At 40.0% G+C, this 18,605-nt stretch overlaps 1 protein-coding gene across 4 annotated transcripts in view; it reads left to right on the forward strand.

The window, feature by feature from the left end:
- Window positions 1–18,605, forward strand: part of runx2a (RUNX family transcription factor 2a) — a 238,631-nt gene that overhangs the window by 117,831 nt on the left and 102,195 nt on the right. For all 4 annotated transcript variants that reach the window (XR_011885026.1, XM_072251457.1, XM_072251455.1 and 1 more), the window contains one exon: window positions 13,772–13,948. Coding sequence is in view for 3 of the 4 variants with exons in the window: in XM_072251457.1 (XP_072107558.1) it covers window positions 13,772–13,948 (177 nt within the window). In the remaining variant the exon portion in view is untranslated. The remainder of the gene's footprint in view (window positions 1–13,771; window positions 13,949–18,605) is intronic.

The following is an 18,605-nucleotide window of genomic DNA, read 5'->3' on the forward strand; positions in this document are numbered from 1 at the left end:
GGTCTAGAGCGGATGCAACCTCACTGGTCCTCCATTCAGCCTTCGATCACTGGGAACATCATAATGCCAATGTCAGGCTGCTGCTTACTGACTACAGCTCAGCATTCAGCACAATCATGCCCTCAGGTCTAATCAATAATGCTCTCCACACTACATCTGGAGAAATTTGCGAGTGGCTTTGGTGACATACCAGTTCTTCTCAAACTCCTAATGAAATATAGCTACTGTCGTGCCTTCATTATAATTGCATCAGTATGTTGGGCCCAGGATAGATCCTCAGAGATGTTGACACCCAGGAACTTGAAACCGCTCGCCCTTTCTACTTCTGATCCTTTAAAGAGGACCAGTGTGTGTTTCCTCAAGTTGCTCTTCCACAATCCACAAGTCCATGCTCAATTCCGTGGTCTTACTGACATTGAGTGCAAGGATGTTGCTGTGACACCACTCAGCTAGCTAATCTACCTCACTCCTGTACACCTTCTTATCGGCATTTGATGTTCTGCCAACAATAGTGTCATCGCCAGATTTATCGATGGTACTTGAGCTGTGCCTAGCCACACAATTGTGGGTGAAGAGTGAGTACCGTAGTGGGTTAGCATGCATCATTGAGATACGTTGATTGTCAGTGAGGAGGAGATGTTACTTCCAAACTGCACAGACTGTGGTTTCCCATTGAAGGAGTCAAAGATCCAGTTGCAGATGGAGATACAGAGGCCCACAATTGTGTGACTGAAATATCAGAGAATTACGTACTCCCAAGGTGCAGGATGATCGCCAGAAGGGGGAAAGGGGTTTTTGGCAGCCAATTCAGAGTACCCCTCAAAAACAGGTTGGATACTGTTGGGGCGGGGAGCGGGAAATGACCTAGCAGAGGAAAATTGCAGCAGCCGGGTCTCTGGCACTGAATCTGGCTCTGTGGCTCTGAAGGCAAGGGGAGAGAAGAGGGGAGCTGTAGTGTTAGGGGATTCATTGGTTATGGGAACAGAAAGGAGGTGCTGTGGATGAGAACGAGATTCCTAGGTGCTGTGTTGCCTCCTGGGTGACAGGGTCTGGGACATCTCAGATTAAGACCTCAGCATTCTTAAGTGGGAGAGCGAGCAGTCATAGGTCGAGGTCCAGGCCTGGTAGCTCAATATTCTGGGGATCCGTGGTTTTTGACATGACAGAGTGGGAAGGGTTAAAGGAGGAGGAAAAATGGCTGTTGCAAGTCAGGAAAAATATCACAGTGGTGCTCAGTCAGGACAGACTGCAGTACACGAAAAGTGAGGCTTCATGAGTGGAGCTGCGGAATTCGAAAGTTATGAGCATGCTAATGGGCTATATTATAGAACATCTAACAGTCCGCTGGATTTAGGGGAACAGATTTGTAGAGAGATCACAAAATGTTGTAAGAAACATAAGGTTGTTATAGTAGGTGATTCTAACTTTCCACATATTGACTGGGACTCCCATACTATAAAGTGTCTAGATAGGAGTGAGCTTATCAAATGTGCTCAGGCAAGTTTCCTTAATCAGTACTTAGAAGTCCCAATGAAACAGTGTGCGATACTTGATCACTATTAGGGAATGAGACAGAAGTTTGTGTTCGGGAACACTTTGTATCTAGATATCATAATACCATTAGTTTCAAAGGAAGTATGGAAAAAGATAGGTCTGGTCCTCAGGTTGAGATTCTAACTTGGAGAAAGGCTAATTTTGATGGTATCAGAAAGGATCTGGCAAGTAGGGATTGGGACAGGCTGTTTTCTGGCAAAGGTGTATTTCATAAGCAGGAGGCCTTCAAAAGTGAAATGTTGAGAGTACAAAGCTTGTTTGTGCCTGTCAGAATAAAAGGTAAAGATAACAGTTTTAGGGAACCTTGGTTTTTAAGACATATTGGAGCCCTGGTTAAGAAAAAAATAGAGGCGTAGAACAGGTTTTGGCAGGTAGGAACAAATGAGGTGCTTATGGAGTACAAGAAATGCAAGAGAACACTTAAGAAATAAATCAGGAGAGCTAAATGAAGGCATGAGGTTGCCCTAACAGACAAGGTGAAGGAGAATCCTAAGGGATTCAAGAGATATGTTAAGAGCAAAAGAGAAAGGGACAAAATTGGTCCTCTGGAAGATCAGAATGGTAATCTAGAGATCGTAAATGGTTTTTTGCATCTGTATTGACTCAGGTGACGGACACAGAGTCTACAGAAATGAAGCAAAGCAGCAACAGGGTAATGGGCCATATACAAATTACAGAGGAGGAGGTGTTTGCTGCCTTGAGGCAAGTTAGGGTGGATAAACCTCCAGGGTCTGACAAGATGTTTCCTTGGATCCTGTGGAAGACGTGCAGAAATTGCAGGTGCCCTAGCAGAGATACTTAAACTATCCCTAGAGACAGGTGAGGTACTGGAAGATTGGAGGATAGCTAATGTTGTTCTGCTGTTTAAGAAAGGTTCTAAGACTAAGCCAGGAAATTACATGCCGTTGGGCCTGACATAATGGTAGGAAAGTTGTTGGAAAGTACTCTAAGGGACTAGATATGTAAGTATTTGAATAGACAAGGGCTGATTAGGAATAGTCAACATGGCTTTGTGCATTGCAGAGTGTGTCTAGCAAATTTGATAGATTTTTTTTCAAGGAAGTTACCAAGGAAGTGAATGAAGACAAGGCAGTGGATGTTGTTTACATGGACTTTAGCAAGGCTTTTGACAAGATCCCACATAGGAGATTGGTCCAATCCTGTTTGCTGAGCCCTTTGCTTTACACTCTGCTCATACATGACTGCAATCACATCATCAGGTTTGCTGATGGCACGGCAGTGGGGGAGTTCATCACCAACAAAGATGAGTTGGCCTACAGAGAGGAGATGAAAGAGCTCAAAGCCTGGTGCCAGGCAAATACCCTCTTCCTTAATGTTAACAAGACAAAAGAGATGGATATCGACTTAAGGAGAACTCACATCACTCACACTCCCTTTACATCAGCAACACATCAGGGAAAACTGCAAGGAATTTCCAAGTCCTAGGAGTGCACATCACACACAACATCTCATGGCCCCAGTACTCATCCTGCGCAGTCAAGTAAGCTCAACAATGCCCCTACTTTCTGAGGATATTGAAGAGAGCTGGACTTTGCACATCCATACTCACATCATTCTACAGATGCGCAGTAGAGAGCATCATTACAAGCAGTTTCACTACTTGGTACAAAAACTGCTCTGTGGCAGACAGGAAGGCTTCACAGTGGTTAGTCAAAACTGCTAAACGCATCACCAGCACCAGCCTACCCCCTCATCAAGGGCATATGTGCAAAATGCTGCCGGAAAAAGGCTGGTAACATCATAAAGGATCCCACCCACCCTGTTTGTGGACTGTTTGTACCACTCCCATCAGGGAGGAGGCTACGTAGCATCCATGCCAGCACCACCAGACTCAAAAGAGTTCCTTTCCCCAAGTACACTAGTAAGGCTGGTCAACATCTCCACCCACAAATTCCACCACTACTTTATTATTTCCCGTCAATCTCCTTATGTACAACCTAGCGACACTTTATGGACATACAATCAATCTATGTATTTAAGCTATCTTATCCACTTATATTTATTGTGGGTTTTTTTATTATTACTGTGTTCTTTATCTTTTGTCACTTCTCCTGTGTTGCACTGTAACTGGAGAAACAATTATTTCGTTCTCCTTTACACTTGCATACTGGAAATGACATTAAACAATCTTGAATCATGAAGCAAAATAGAAATAAATCAGTAAAAGCATTTTAATTAAATTGTATATTGTGGAAGAACAGCTGTAGGAAGGGCATAAGAATTTTGTGATAATGAGGCACAGTCTTCTTCACTTGTATTGACTTTGTGGACAATTTACAACGAACAATGCAATGACTACATATTAAGAGGAACGTTGATAATTTATGGCAACTGATAGGAACTGCGTAAAATTAATGTATCTCCGTTGAGCAACTGAATGAGATGATGAGTAGAAATTACAACTCATTTAGTCAGACTACCCAATGAAACAGTTTGTTAAACATTTGGAAATCTGTGGATGATAAAATGTGAAACAACTAACCAAGTGAAAGCACTGAACACATACATCATGTAAATCAGCATCGGAAACAAAATTTAGTGCTGTGCATGTAAACAGTTTGAAACACTTACTTATTTGGCCATAAACTGACGTTATGAGTTGCTGGAATGATTTGCTTTTGTCCTAAACATTTAAATCTTACCTTCAGCATTTGAGCAAATAAAAGCCAATTAAGAAAGAATTCTGTATGTCATTAATGGATCTGACTTATCTATCAGTAGAACAAGCATCCTACATCTTGTGGGCAACACACTTCAGTACATAAAGACCATGAATAGACACCTTGGTCCCTCGATATGATCATGGCTGATCTTGACCAGTCATTGTCTCCTTTACTGTGCCTTAATTCCGTTGATCTTTCAAAAATGTACTCAGTTCCTCTTCAAGTATGCACAATGTCCCTTGGACAAAGAATTCCAGGGAATATCCACAGTCTGCAAGAAAATGTTCCAACCTACCTTATTTTTAAATGTCTACTTGGGTTCTTAAAATTACATCCCTTCAGCTGAGCTTCTCCCACTAGTGGAAATTCCTTAACATCAATCCTCTCACACCCTCTAAAAGTTATATCTTTCAATAATTCAGCTCTCATGTTTCTGAATTCCAAAGAATATATCTAATTAGCTAATTTCTCTAGCCATTTGTGGCAGGATAATCCCTTCATCCTCAGAATTAGCCTATATTTTAGACTCAAATATATATTTTAAATGAAAAGGCTTTGTTGATGGGGGTAAATCTTTTCCAGTAGCTGGAAGCTCTTTGAAACATTCTCTTGTTTTTATACGTCAGTACTTTGATCGGTTGGTAAAATGCTGAAATGTCTTCTTGTGTTCAATTAGCAACTCAACCTTGTTTGTGGGCAGCCATAAGGTGAGGTTTAGATACTTTTTTGACAGAAATAGTGAAAGAAGCTTCAATTCATTCTATCCAAACCATTCCTGGCATTATATGATGCCTAAAATGTTAATAATCTTAACCTTGAATCTACTCAATAATGGAGCTTTTATGCATCAATGACCAGAAGACATACGAGCAGAATTTGGCCATTTGCCCTGTCCACCATTAGATCATGGCTGATTTACTTTTCCTCACAACCTCATTCTCCTGCCTCCACCCTGCAACTTTTGGCACCAGTACTAATCAAAAACCTATCAACCTCCAATTTAAATATACCCAATGATTTGGCCTCCACAGCTGTCTCTGGAATTGAATTCCACAGATTTACCACCCTTTGGCTGGAAAAAAATTCCTCCTTTTCCCTATTCTAAAGAGATGTCCTTTTATCCTGAGGCTGTGTACTCTGGTCCTAGACTCTTCTGCTATTGGAAACATCCTCTCCACATCCACTCTCTCTAGGCCTTCCAATGTTCAGTGGCTTTCAATGAGCTTTCCTCTCACTCTGGGCCTGTAAGTGCAGGCCCAGAGCTATTCCGTTCAGTTGTCAATATTCATTGTGCTTAAATGATTTAATTTACCCGAGTAAAGACGCATATATTCTGAAGCTCCATATAATTAAGGATGGGCAGCATGATAGTGGTTAGTGTGATGCTATTACAGATCTGGTCATTCCGGAGTTTGGAGTTCAGTCCCAACATCCTCATCATGGAATGCAAGTCTTTTTCCAAGGTCCTCTGGTCTTTGCCCACAGTCCAGAGACGTACTGGGTAGGTTAATCAGTCATTGTAAATTGTTATGTGATTAGGTTAGGGTCAACCACAGTATCTGGGGGTTGCTGGGGCAGTGTGGCTTGGAGAACCTACCTCGTGAAGTATCACTAAATGAATAAATAATATTGCCAGGTTATACTCTGTGTGAACTTACAGGACCCTGATGTAGAACATAGAACAGCTTCTTCCCCTCTGCCATCCGATCCCTAAATCGACACCAAACCACTACCTCACTTTTTAAAATATTATTTCTATTTTGCATTATTTTTAATCTAACTGCTTAATATACATATATATACTTAATATAATTGATTTACTTATTTATTTTTATTTTTCTATATAATCATATATTGCATTGAACTGCTGCTGCTACGTTAACAAATTTCACGACACGTGTCGGTGATAATAATCCTGATTCTGATTCTAGTTCTGAACAGTAGAACACAGTAACAGGCACTTCAGCCCATGTGTTGTTCCAGACTAACTAAATTAATCATGAAATAGCTTACACAGGGTCCATATCCTATATTTTCTACATTTTCATCTGCTTATCTATGAGTTTGTTTTTAAGGCTTTGTTGTTTGTTACAAGAGAAGTTATATTATTTCTCTTCATAATACTGAATAAGCCAAGTTTAAAAAATAGAAATGCTCTTGACTTCTTAATTTAGTGAGTTAAACTTTTGTTTCATGAGTAAATCTGACATGCGACCACGGTGCCCTTTGAAATAACTATAGATCCTCATCAACACACAGAAATACGAGGAGTGATTGATAAGTTCGTGGCCTAAGGTAGAAGGAGCTAATTTTAGAAAACCTAGCACATTTATTTTTCAACATAGTCCCCTCCTACATTTACACACTTAGTCTAGCGGTCGTGGAGCATACAGATCTTGGACCTCCAGAAAATGTCCACAGTGGGGGTGATTGATAAGTTCGTGGCCTTGGGTAGAAGGAGATGACTTATACAGCTCTCGTTACATGCACATGCAGGCAACTCTTTGAGTGATTATGCAGAAAGTTTGAAGTTAATAACTCATCTCCTTCTACCTTGGACCACGAACTTATCAATCACCCCTGATGAGATTAACTGATGAGTTATTAACTTCAAACTTTCTGCATTTAAGAGTTGAACTGCATGTGCATGTAACAAGACCTGTATAACTCATCTCCTTCTACCCAAGGCCACGAACTTATCAATAACCCCCACTGTGGACACTTTCTGAAGGTCCAAGATCCGTATGCTCCACGACCACTGGACTAAGTGTGTACATGTAGGAGGGGACTATATTGAAAAATGCTAGGTTTTCTAACATTGACTCCTTCTACCTTAGGCCACAAACTTATCAATCACCCCTCATAATCTTTGGTTAGTTTCAGTGATATTTTCCTTCCCCAATTGGTTAATAACAGTTTCTGTGTGAAATATGAAATCACAAAGCTGCATGTGGTCTCTGATGAACCAATTAAGAAGACAAGTTTTTTGTGAAGTAACAAATGACAAACCGGTTGTTGAGAGGAATGCTGAAACACTGGATTGTGGTGCATTGCTTTATCAGGATATTACTTCAATCATTTGCAGTGCTGGATTTCTAATGTCAACAAATTTGATCTGGATAACAGAGAACAGGAATATTTCACTCCTCCTCATCACTTGTTAATCATGGGTTGAGAGAAATTTGAAGGAAAAGAAATACAACCATTCAAGATGCATTAGAAACTTTTTAAAAGGAGTAAAACAAATGAAATTGTAAATAAATATATTAGGTCTGTTTTTAGGAGAAGTGTTTTTTTCAAATGCTTGTTTTGTGTTAGACTTTATCCGAAATGCATATTATATGCAAATATATCGGCAACAACCACTTAATTGCTCAGCTTCATCTTTACTCAAGTGGTTGCTTTGTTTGCAAAGCTGCTCTACACTGTAGTTGACATTAGGTTGTTTGTTTTGACCTCTTACATAAATTTCGACATCATGAAAAACTTCTTGGATTCTCGTGAGAATTGTTAGGGTTTGTTTGCTCTGGGCAGCTGAAGCAACTAGAAAGCCAGATTTTTAAGAGGAGTTTTTATGCCATTTGTAGTTGAGCTTGATTTTACTTTTTCTTAGTTCATTAATGTGTACTTATAAGAATTTATTATAAGAATTGTTTCTCAATTAATTGCATTCTACCATTAATTACCATTAATCTGATTTTTTTTTCTGGAAACACATTTATTAACAAGGAGGAGGTTATAGTCTTTGGCAAATGTTTTTTTAGGGGGATAAAAAAAGAGGATCAGCCATGATTGAGTGGTGGAGCAAACTTGATGGGCCAAATGGCCTATTTCTGCTCCTATGTCTTATGGTCTTGTGGAATACTTGAAGTTGACTGCAATGCACATTGAAATAGTAATGCTTACTCTATGCCAGGGTTCCCAGCCTGGGGTCCATGGACCCCTCGATTAATGACAAGGCTCCATGGCATAAAAAAGGTTGGAAACTCCTGCTCTCTGCCATTCAGTTACTCATTTGCAAAATTCATTGCAATAACTTCACAGATTTCATTTCCACTGTGAAAGTCAAAGACCAAAAGATCTATGTTTCCAGTTAGGGTGTGGTTCTGGAAGATAATATTATTTTTAGGGAATGTCTTGTTCTGAATTATTTGTATAGAAAAAATAGATATAAGTAATAATGAAATTGTATGATAACCAGAAGAAATCAATTCCTACAACTATTGAGTTCCATGTCAATTCAACAAGGTACCAATGAAAAGTAATTCACTTCTTCAAAACTGTTCGGATTCAAAATAAGAAGTGAGGTCTGAACTTCAGATTAGACCTTAAAAAAAACATGATTTTTGCTGTTCTCAATAATCAGTGAAAGCCAATCACTGCCTGTGCACCATCAGTGTTAGTAAATCTTTTGAATAGGAGTTATCACAGGGGTTACTTTGACAACTAGGAACAAATAAAATCTTGCATTCCTATAGAACCTAGCCTGTCCTCACAAATTGCAGAAAGGAATCACAGCCAATTAACTACTTTCAGTGTGACAGTCAGTGTAGAGAAGAATTGTAGAAACATCACAACATTTCAAAAGCAGCAAACGAAATAAATTACTGGGAAGCAAGTTTCAGTGGTAATAGATTGAGGTAATAGTGTAGGCTAATATTACGTCGTGGGAGGATGTGGAAGAAATGTGATAGTGAATAAGTAAATGAAGTCCTGTTCTGCCTTTGTACTTACACTTGACAAATGGCTACCATGAGCAGCAGCAGAGATAGAAAAAGTAACCATTTGTTAATGATGAGTCTTGTAATACCTCATGACACTTTGAAGAATGGAAGATACAAAATGTAGATTATAAACATGGATAACCAGAGGTGATGGAATTGACGGAAAGGTTTATAGTTTTTAACATTCAGAAGTGTATTTAGGAAGTGAATATCAGAGCATCAGAACAAGGTGATTAAAGATTTTGCCACTATTAGATACACAAAGAACCAAATGATTCAGTGGATGGGGAGGGCATCAACAGAGGATGTAAGGCTGGAGATGATTGGAGAAAGGGGCATCATGAGTACATTGAGGCAGCTGAAGACAAGGATGAAGATTTAAATTCAACATTTTATTGTACTGGAACCAAATATGTCCAGTTTGCCGAGAACCAAGGAGAGGATGGAAGCAAATGCTATTTCAAACTAAACAATTTCTGTTTTTCCTAACCTTCATCATAGTTTCAGCTTTCCTCTCCAGGCACCACCTTTTAAGGATATTTGAGCAATGATTCTGCACCCTCTCCATTGCAATCGCATCCCTCTTGTAATGCTGTGGTCAGATTCTATGCAGTAATTAAGCAGTCATTTAACTCATGTTGTATATGGTTTGAGACAGCCTTACTGGTCACATCTTATATGCTGTGGCTAATAAAGGAAATGATCCCAAATTGCTTTTAAACCAGATCATTGATCTGTTCCGCTACCTTTACAAGATACTTGAGCAACTCTCCCAGTTTCCTCTTGTCCAATGCACTACTCAATATTCTCCCATGTATTATAAATTCCTTCACCTCACTGACCCACACCAAATACATTAGCTTATATTTCTATTTACCACTTTTCTATACAACTGATTAGACCATTTAAAAAAGGATCTGGTGCTTTCCCAGCATATATGATGAATAAACTCTTCTCAGGCTTCCAGTCGGGTGCAGGTATCAATTTTAACCGACGTTTCGATGACAAACTCTGCCAACTTCATCAGGGATGATGGGCTGTTCAACATTGATCATAAGTAGAAATGGACGGTTTGTGAATATTTTAGACTAATTTGTGAAGATTTTAGACTAATCTCAGTTTTTGTTTAGGAAAGCAACACAATTAATATAATTACTGAGTTCTGGTTTCTAGGCCTAGTTTTTAAAAATAATTATAATAGTGTCAATTTTCCCTCATAATTTTTCAAAATATTTATTCCTGAAACTAATTATTTTACTGTATTTATGAACCTGAAGAAACTTCAACAATATGGGGACACAGCAGAACAGCTAATGGAGTGGCTGGCTGACTGGTGGCTCCAGTGAGTCAATTTCAGTCCTGATCTCTGGTGCTGTCTGTCTTTCTCATGTGATCGCATGTTTCCCTGAGTGCTCTCGCTTCAACTGCGTCCCAAAGTTGTGTAGGTTGGTAGGTTAGTTTGCCAATGTAAATTGCCCCTTGTGTGCAGGGGACTGGCAGAATCAGTGGGGGTGGGGTAGTTGAGGGGAATTTGGGGAGGATAAAATGGAATTAGTGTAGGGTTAGTGTAAGTAGAGGCTGAAATCAAATGTGCCTTCCAGCCCAATGTGTCCGCACTACCCATCAACTGCCCATTTACACAAATCCTACATTAATCCTATTTTTAAATTCTCCCCACATTCTCATAGTTAATTGTTGTTTTCTGTCATTTAGAAATCAACCAGCTTAAGCATGTTTTGTTTTCTGCAGTTAGTCATTTACTTATCTTCTATTAAAAGGAACTAGTTCAGTCTCGCTTGGCAGGCCCAAACTGCACACAGTGACTGACTTTATTTTGCTTTCATTCTTTCCATTGTATTTATGGTAAAATCAAACAGTTTATGCACCTGTAGACTGTTGTTTTTATTGCTTGTGTTTGTGTTTCTTCACAATGTGATGGGATGCTAAAGGAAAGGATTTGTGTGACCAACCCTGTTTGCATGCAAAACCATTTTGATCGTGACTAATGATAGCCATAGCTGACCCTGTCATTGAAAATGCAGGCAGATGATTCCAAGCTACTTTGTCTTACAGCCATTTGAAGTCTTTCAATTCAAAATATACAGCAGTTTTACTAATATAGCGAAGAGGGATAAGTATTTTGATGTAATAGAGCACTGAAACAATGTTGAGTTGAGTTCTGCCAAGAATTTTTTGAATGTTTTGAAGAGAATATAGTCTATGCTCCCCTCCATAAAATGTCAAGGTTTTATTTTGAAATCAGGACTGTGAAAGTGTTTGTACTTGCAGTGTAATGGGTTGTCTAATTCATTACATTATTTCAATGCAGTTATCAAGAGCAAGTTTGCCCATTACAGCAGCAATTTTGCTCAGTTTACTGAAAACGGTGTGAACATGTAAAGAAAGCACATAAAGAATTGAACAATGAAAATATATGAACTAACTTGTTTTATGTACTTGGGTGTTAATATAGACTCAATGAAAATTTCACAAACAAAACAATTGAATGAAGTTGATTTGAATTTGGATATTGTGAATTACAATCAGTGGCCACTTTATTAGATACAGGAGTGGCTAATAAAGTGGTTTCTGCTGTAGCCCATCCACTTCAAGGTTCAGCGTGTTGTGCATTCAGAGATGCTCTTCTACAAACCACTGTTGTAATGCACGACTATCTGAGTTACTGTAACCTTCCTGTCAGCTTGAACGGGTCTGGCGATTCTCCTCTGACCTCTCTCATTAACAAGGTACTTTTCACCCAGAGAATTACCATTCACTGAACTTTTTTTTTGTTTTCTGCATTATCCTCTGTAAACTCTGTAGAGACTGTTGTGCATGAAAATCCCAGGAGAGCACTGCCCTCAACCGCATCCCTTCTATTTCACGTACGTCTGCTTTTAGCACATCTTCCCCCTCCCATGGGGATCACTCCCTATGCGACTCCCTTGTCCATTTGTCCCTCCCCATTGATCTCCATCCTGGTACTTAACCTTGCAAGCGGAACAAGTGCTATACCTGCCCCTACACCTCCTCCCTTACTACCATTCAGGGCCCCAAATAGTTCTTCCGGGTGAGGTGACACTTCACCTGTGAGTCTGTTGGGGCCATATACTGTGTCTGGTTCTCCCGGTGTGGCCTCCTGTATATCGGTGAGACCCGAAGTAGATTGGGAGAATGCTTCACCGAGCATCTACGCTCCGTCCACCAGAAGAAGCAGGATCTCCCAGTGGCTACCCATTCTAATTCCACTTCCCATTCCCATTCTGATATGTCAATCCATGGCCTCCTCTACCGTCGCCATGAGGCCACACTATAGTTGGAGGAACAACAGCTTGTATTCCGTTTGGGTAGCCTCCAACCTGATGGCATGAACATCGATTTCTCAAACCTCAGGTAATGGCCCCCCCTCTCTCTCCTTCAGCATTTCCCATTCTCTCTTCCCTCTCACCTTATCTCCTTGCTTGCCCATTGCCATCCTCTGATGCTCCTCCCCCCTTTTCTTTCTTCCACGGCCTTCTGTCCTCTCCTATTGGTCTTCCCCTTCTCCAGCCCACTATCTCTTTCACCAATCAACTTCCCAGCTCTTTACTTTATCCTTCCCCCTCCGGCCACCTATCAGCTTGTGTTTATCTCTCCCCTCCCCCCACCTTTTAAATCTACTCATCTTTTTTTCTCCAGTCCTGCTGAAGGCCATCGGCCTGAAATGTCGACTGTACTCTTTTCCATAGATGCCGCCTGGCTGCAGAGCTCCTCCAGCATTTTGTGTGTGTGTTGCTTGGATTTCCAGCATCTGCAGATTTTCTCTTGTTTGTCCCAGGAGATCGGCAGTTTCTGAGATACTCAAACCGCCCCATTTTTCACCAACAATCGTTCCATGATCAAAGTCACTTAGTGCACCTTTCTTTCCCATTCTGATGTTTGGTCTGAACAACAACTCTTGACCAGGTTTGCATGCTTTTATGCATTGAGTTGCTGTCACATGGTTGGCTGATTAAGTATTTGCATTAACTAGCAGGTGTACATGTCTGCCTAACAAAGTGGCCACTGAGTGAACTGTATATGTGTAATATATTTTGCTTTTGCAAGGCCTAGACCATCAGCATTCACACTGATTATTATCACCTTACTCTAAACTTAATTCTTGCATCTTCCATTTTATTCAGTAATTCCTCTTGGGCCATTCTCAGTTGTCAGGTTCTTTTATTGTCCCCCGTACCCCTTCATTTAGGAATTGAGAGCTATGGGGAACTGGTACAGAAGATTTGACCTTGGCACCTGCCAAGATCATATTGAGCGGCAAGGCAGGCAGGCTTGAAGGTCTGTGTTGCCTAGTCTTGCTCCTATTTTCTCGTGTTCCTATCAGTTCTGCTCTCTGAAACTTCCATTATAAGAAGGTTCACCTTCTATTTCACCCTTCGAGCTCTCCTTCAATCTCAAATTTTGACCCAGCTTTTGCTAACTCACCTAATATTGTCATTTTGTCTTAGCATCTATGTTAATCTGAAAATATTTCTGCAAAGCATGTGGGGTATACTTTACGTTATTGGACCACCTGATTTTATTCAATGGGAGATGCATGTTTTCTGTTCATCTACAGCTAACAAGGAGCATCAGCTTTGCACAAGATTGAAAACTAACAGGTGCATTGTCACGAATTACCACCACTCAGCCTTATGATATGTCTAGAAGACCCCTTTCAACGCTCACACCAAATACTTTCTTCAGAAAAGAATATACGTTAGCATTTTAATTGCATAAATGGATACAAGTTTTTGTTTGTCAATTGCTATTTTCTTCTGTTCTCCTCAGGACATAGACAGAAACCTGACGAACAGCCCAAAGTTGGATTATTTTCTGAACGTTTGAGTGAATTAGAACGCCTTCGCCAAACTGCGGTGAGAGTGGGCGCTTCAACACAAAGTCCACGGCCTTCTCTCAATCCTACACCTGGTCCTTTCAGCCCTCAAGCTGCATCGCAGATTGCAGGTATATAGATGCAGTGAGCTCATTCTTGTGTAATGATAATAAAACCAATGTCTATGACACCCTTCATAAGCAAGTGGACACTAACCCACTAGTTCTCTGGAGTCAATGCCAAAGAAAGTACGTTTTTTTCCGTCTTCAATATTTCAGAATCTTTGATCACTTATTTAAAATGCATTGGTTTGTAAATCCTATGATACCGTATAGTGGCGTTGTATGTTGTGCCATAGACTTTTATCAAAATCCCAATCATTAAATAGACTTGGATACGGTATAACGAGAAGGCATTCTTGAATTTTGTTATGTGTCTTCCGTGCTCTGAGTGAGCTCAACACGTATTCCTATGTTTTAATGTGACATGTCCATAATTGTCTAATGCGGAAATTCACAAAATCCTTAACTGGACGTTGAAGCCTTCTTCGGGTAAGTTTAAAAAATCTAGACCACTCTTCAGAAAAGGTTTCAATTATGTCCATTCTCCTTCACTCCTTTATTAGTGATGGCCTCATCCTCCACCACCCCCAGATCGATTTAGTGACCAACATACTCTCGATCTTCTCCTTGACTAAACAGATTTAATGAGTGTTGCCATAAGGAATGCATTCAGAGTGCATTCATTATGTCTGACATGGCATGCCCTATCTTGCTGCACACTTTGCATATATGTTGGTTACAGCTCAGTCAGGAGCATTCTTATGTCTGAGTCATAAGGAACACGCCAGAGACTTGGCACGATGAAGTAGCTCCAGAGCAGAATGGATGGAATGTGACATTCTCAAAGGTGCCACACAGCAAAGAGACAGAGGGAGAACATGACATCATACACAGCACCAACCAAAATGATAAAATTCATTTGGATACATTTTTTACAATCATCTTGTGATTAATAAAAGTATTCCACTTCCATGTAAATTCAGTTTCTGCAGGGTATATAAGTGCAAAGTTATTGAGCCCTAATGTGTGGCTGCTTATTGAGATAATTGACATTTAAGTTAGGGCTGATAGCCATTTGTTCCTTGCACAATACAATGTAGAGACGCCAACTGCACCAGCTAGTCTGTCTGAGATCTGTCAGGATCAGACATGCCAAGATGTAAATTACATTTTGTTTCCTTCATTACACAATATACAGAATATAATTTAAATGCAGTTCAGTTCAATTCAAATAACATTGGGATCCAACTTGGATATTTATACCTTATAGTAGTCAGTAGTGGGTGAGAATCAATACTATTGTGGACATTCTTGAGAGGTGCCTCTAGAAGCTGGTACTCTCACCATCTGGGACATGCACTCTTCTTATTGCCACCAGGGAAGAAGACAAGGAGTTTGAAGACCCACACTCAGTGATTAAGAAGCAGCTTCTTTCCCTCTGCCAACAGCTATCCTGAGAGTCCATCAACCCATGAACATTAACTCATTATTCCTTTGTTATATTGTCTACTTATTTTGTAATTTATATCATTGTACTCTATTGCTGTTGCAAAACAACATATTTCACATCATATAAAATAGTGATTCTGACTCTGACCTGGTTTGAAACTTAAACAATGAAACTCATTAGAGAAAAACATCAGCTCTGGCTTGGGTTACACTTAAGTACCTTGAACAAGATGATAATATCAGATTACTCACCTAGTAAAACATTAACATCAGAAATATGTATTTTCTACGTTACAGTGCAGCATTAGACAAAAACACATTTTTACTTAGAGTTAGTTAGATAATTATCATCAGAAAGAAAATAGCAACTTTAGCATGTAAGCTGAAAAGTTGTAGTTCCTTCTTAACTTTTACTTCCAGATCATACCACACTTTTTCCACATTGCCATTTCCTGTATGTAACATACAAGACCGTCCTTTAACATTGTGCTTAAGAGATTTCACTGATCCTTTAAGCACCAAAAAATTATGGTGGTATGGCAATATTCAGTAGCAAATAAACAGGAACAAACTCACTGGTAGTTGATAAGCCCTTAAAAAATAGTGTTGATACGATGTTCTTTCCTACTACTGACTGTGTTCATTCAGCCGAGCAGGGTTGAGAAAGGTCCCTATCTAGAGCAGAGGCTCTAAAATGGCATAACCTTTGTAAACTGGTGCTCCTCATTGATAGGTGTCATGATATACCACTCACATATTTCAATTCAGTATTAGATTCGAGTGTCTGAATATCTTCATCAACAGTCGAGTACTGCAGCATAGTCGTCACCTTATCAGTTTAGTATCCTGCAGCAGAAAGTGTTGATCAGATTCAAACACAGTGATCCAGGAATTTAAATGGAAGCTGCGAATTTCTGACGGCTGAAGTTGTTGGTATTAACCTCAATCCTATTTATGAGCTGATGCAGGCAAAATTCCAGACCACAATGCGCGAAGTTCGCCACACAGTCAATCAGTGATCAGTGATATGGGGATTTCTTCCCCGTATCACGATTGAGTTTCCAAAATGACGTCCAGTCAGCTGATTGAAAAGTATATAAAAGCCACGCATTTGGAGGACACACCACAATCAACAGTGTACCGACAATATCTTCTCACGTGGTGATGAAATGTTTGCAAGTAAGTTGCCAAGATCAGAGAACAACTCAACTCAACCATTAAAAGGAAGTATTTAAATAAATCTGCAATAAAAAAGACCTAATGCTATTTATGGAAATCCTGTAACTACTAATATCCTTAGGAGAATGGCATTTACCATTTGGCCCAAGTATATCTTCAGAACAAAACACTTGAGATTGACTCAACTTCCCAAGAAATGGCCTAGCATTCCATTCAGTCCAATAAGGCTGAGCAATGAAAGTTGGCAACATCTAAAAGGCCAACAAGAAGTTAGTAAATAAACAAAACAATACATGAACATGAAGGTGTTGGAATCTGGAGGAAAAAATAAACTGCTGGAAGAACTCAGTGGACCAAACAGTAGATGTGAAGGCAAAAGGATGATTGCCATTTCGAGTTGAGTTCCTGCATCAGGTCTGAGAATGTAGAGGGAAGATAGCCAGTACACAAAATGTGAGAAGAAGGACTGGGGTGTTATTTGTAAACAAGTGTAGGACTGTCCTGTCTGCTTCCTTCAGCTGAAGTGATAAGTAATTGTTTTACCTGTTATGAGATTGTGCACAGTTAAGATCTTGTTTGTTTGGTCTGTATTTTCTCACGCCCACATATCATCCAATAGCTATCTACCTACTGTTTTGCTGCAGGTTTGCAGACTTAATGATAAAATACTACCTTTTCAAAATTAAGTATTTTCTGAAGACATGGGCAAATATTCTAACGTTTCTTCCAACAGAACAATTCCAGTGCTTGCTAAGCATGTTGCCTGCTCCAAGGCTCCAGGCTGATATTGACAAATAAGCAAAGTCATTGTCGCCTTGCACTGCTGGGTTGTCTATTTCAAAAGCTGAAGAGAATAGTAATTACACTGCCTCATACAGCACAACATGACTAGTCTGGTAGAATGATGACAACCGATAAACCGTGCTATATTTTCCAAAGTGCCAAGTACATTCAAAAAGTGGTTTTATTCCACATGCCTGTTGCCTTATTTCTCCATCCACTCCCAAAATTATTCGTAGTCTTTGGTTCTTGCCCTGTAGCAGAGAAGCCCAATGTAAACTCTTTGGACATTGTCTCATCTTCAAACTCACCACTGAACTCAACAATTTCAGATATCCAGCTTTTCCAGATGGTATCAGAATTGGCCTGTTCTGATGTAAGACCATCAACCTGTGATATTCACTGGTGTTTTCTCTCTACACAATTGCCTACTCACCTAAAAGGCCTTTTCAGGTTTTTTTCATTTAAGGTTTCCTGCCACTGCAGTGGTTTGTTCCTCACAGTCCCAGCGCTTCATTTTCTGTTTCTTATCTTTATCCTTCGTTTACACTTCCTTCACGCAGAATCAGTTTTAATTAAATAGTCTTCATTCCTCTCTCACAGCTGACAGCACTTGCATTTGTCCTTCCTGGTCTCTACCCCATCACAGATATATCATCTCAAAGTTCAAAGTAAATTTTATTATCAAATGCACCACATACAACCCTGAGATTCATTTTCCTGGGGGCATACTCAGCAAATCTATAGAATAGTAACTATAACAGGACCAATGAAAGATCAACCAGAGTGCAGGTGACTACAGACTGTGCAAATGCAAATATAAATAAATAGCAATAAATAACAAGAACATGAAATAACAAGATAAAGAGACCTTAAAGTGAGATTTTTGGTTGTGAGAACACCTCAGTGGGTGGGCAAGTGAGTGTAGTTAGGGTCTCGGCCCGAAATGTCGACTATACCTCTATCTATAAATGCTGCCTGGTCTGCTACGTTCACCAGCATTTTTTGTGTGTGTTGCTTGAACTTCCAGCATTTGCAGATTTCCTCGTGTTTGAGTGTAGTTATCCCCTTTTGTTCAAGAGCCTGATGGCTCAGGGTTAGTAACTGTTCCTGAACCTAGTGGTGCGAGTCCTGAGGCTCTTGTACCTTCTACCTGATGGCAGCAGGGGAGGAAAGAGCATGTCCTGTGCGGTGAGAAACTCTGATGATGGGTGCTGCTTTTCTACAGCAATGTTTCATGTACGCCTGCTCAATGTTTGGGAAGGCTTTACCTGTGATGTACTGGACCTAATCCACTCCCATTTCTGCAACCTAAAAC

This window comes from Mobula birostris, chromosome 2 (genome assembly GCF_030028105.1).
Source record: "Mobula birostris isolate sMobBir1 chromosome 2, sMobBir1.hap1, whole genome shotgun sequence".
Lineage (NCBI taxonomy): Eukaryota > Metazoa > Chordata > Chondrichthyes > Myliobatiformes > Myliobatidae > Mobula > Mobula birostris.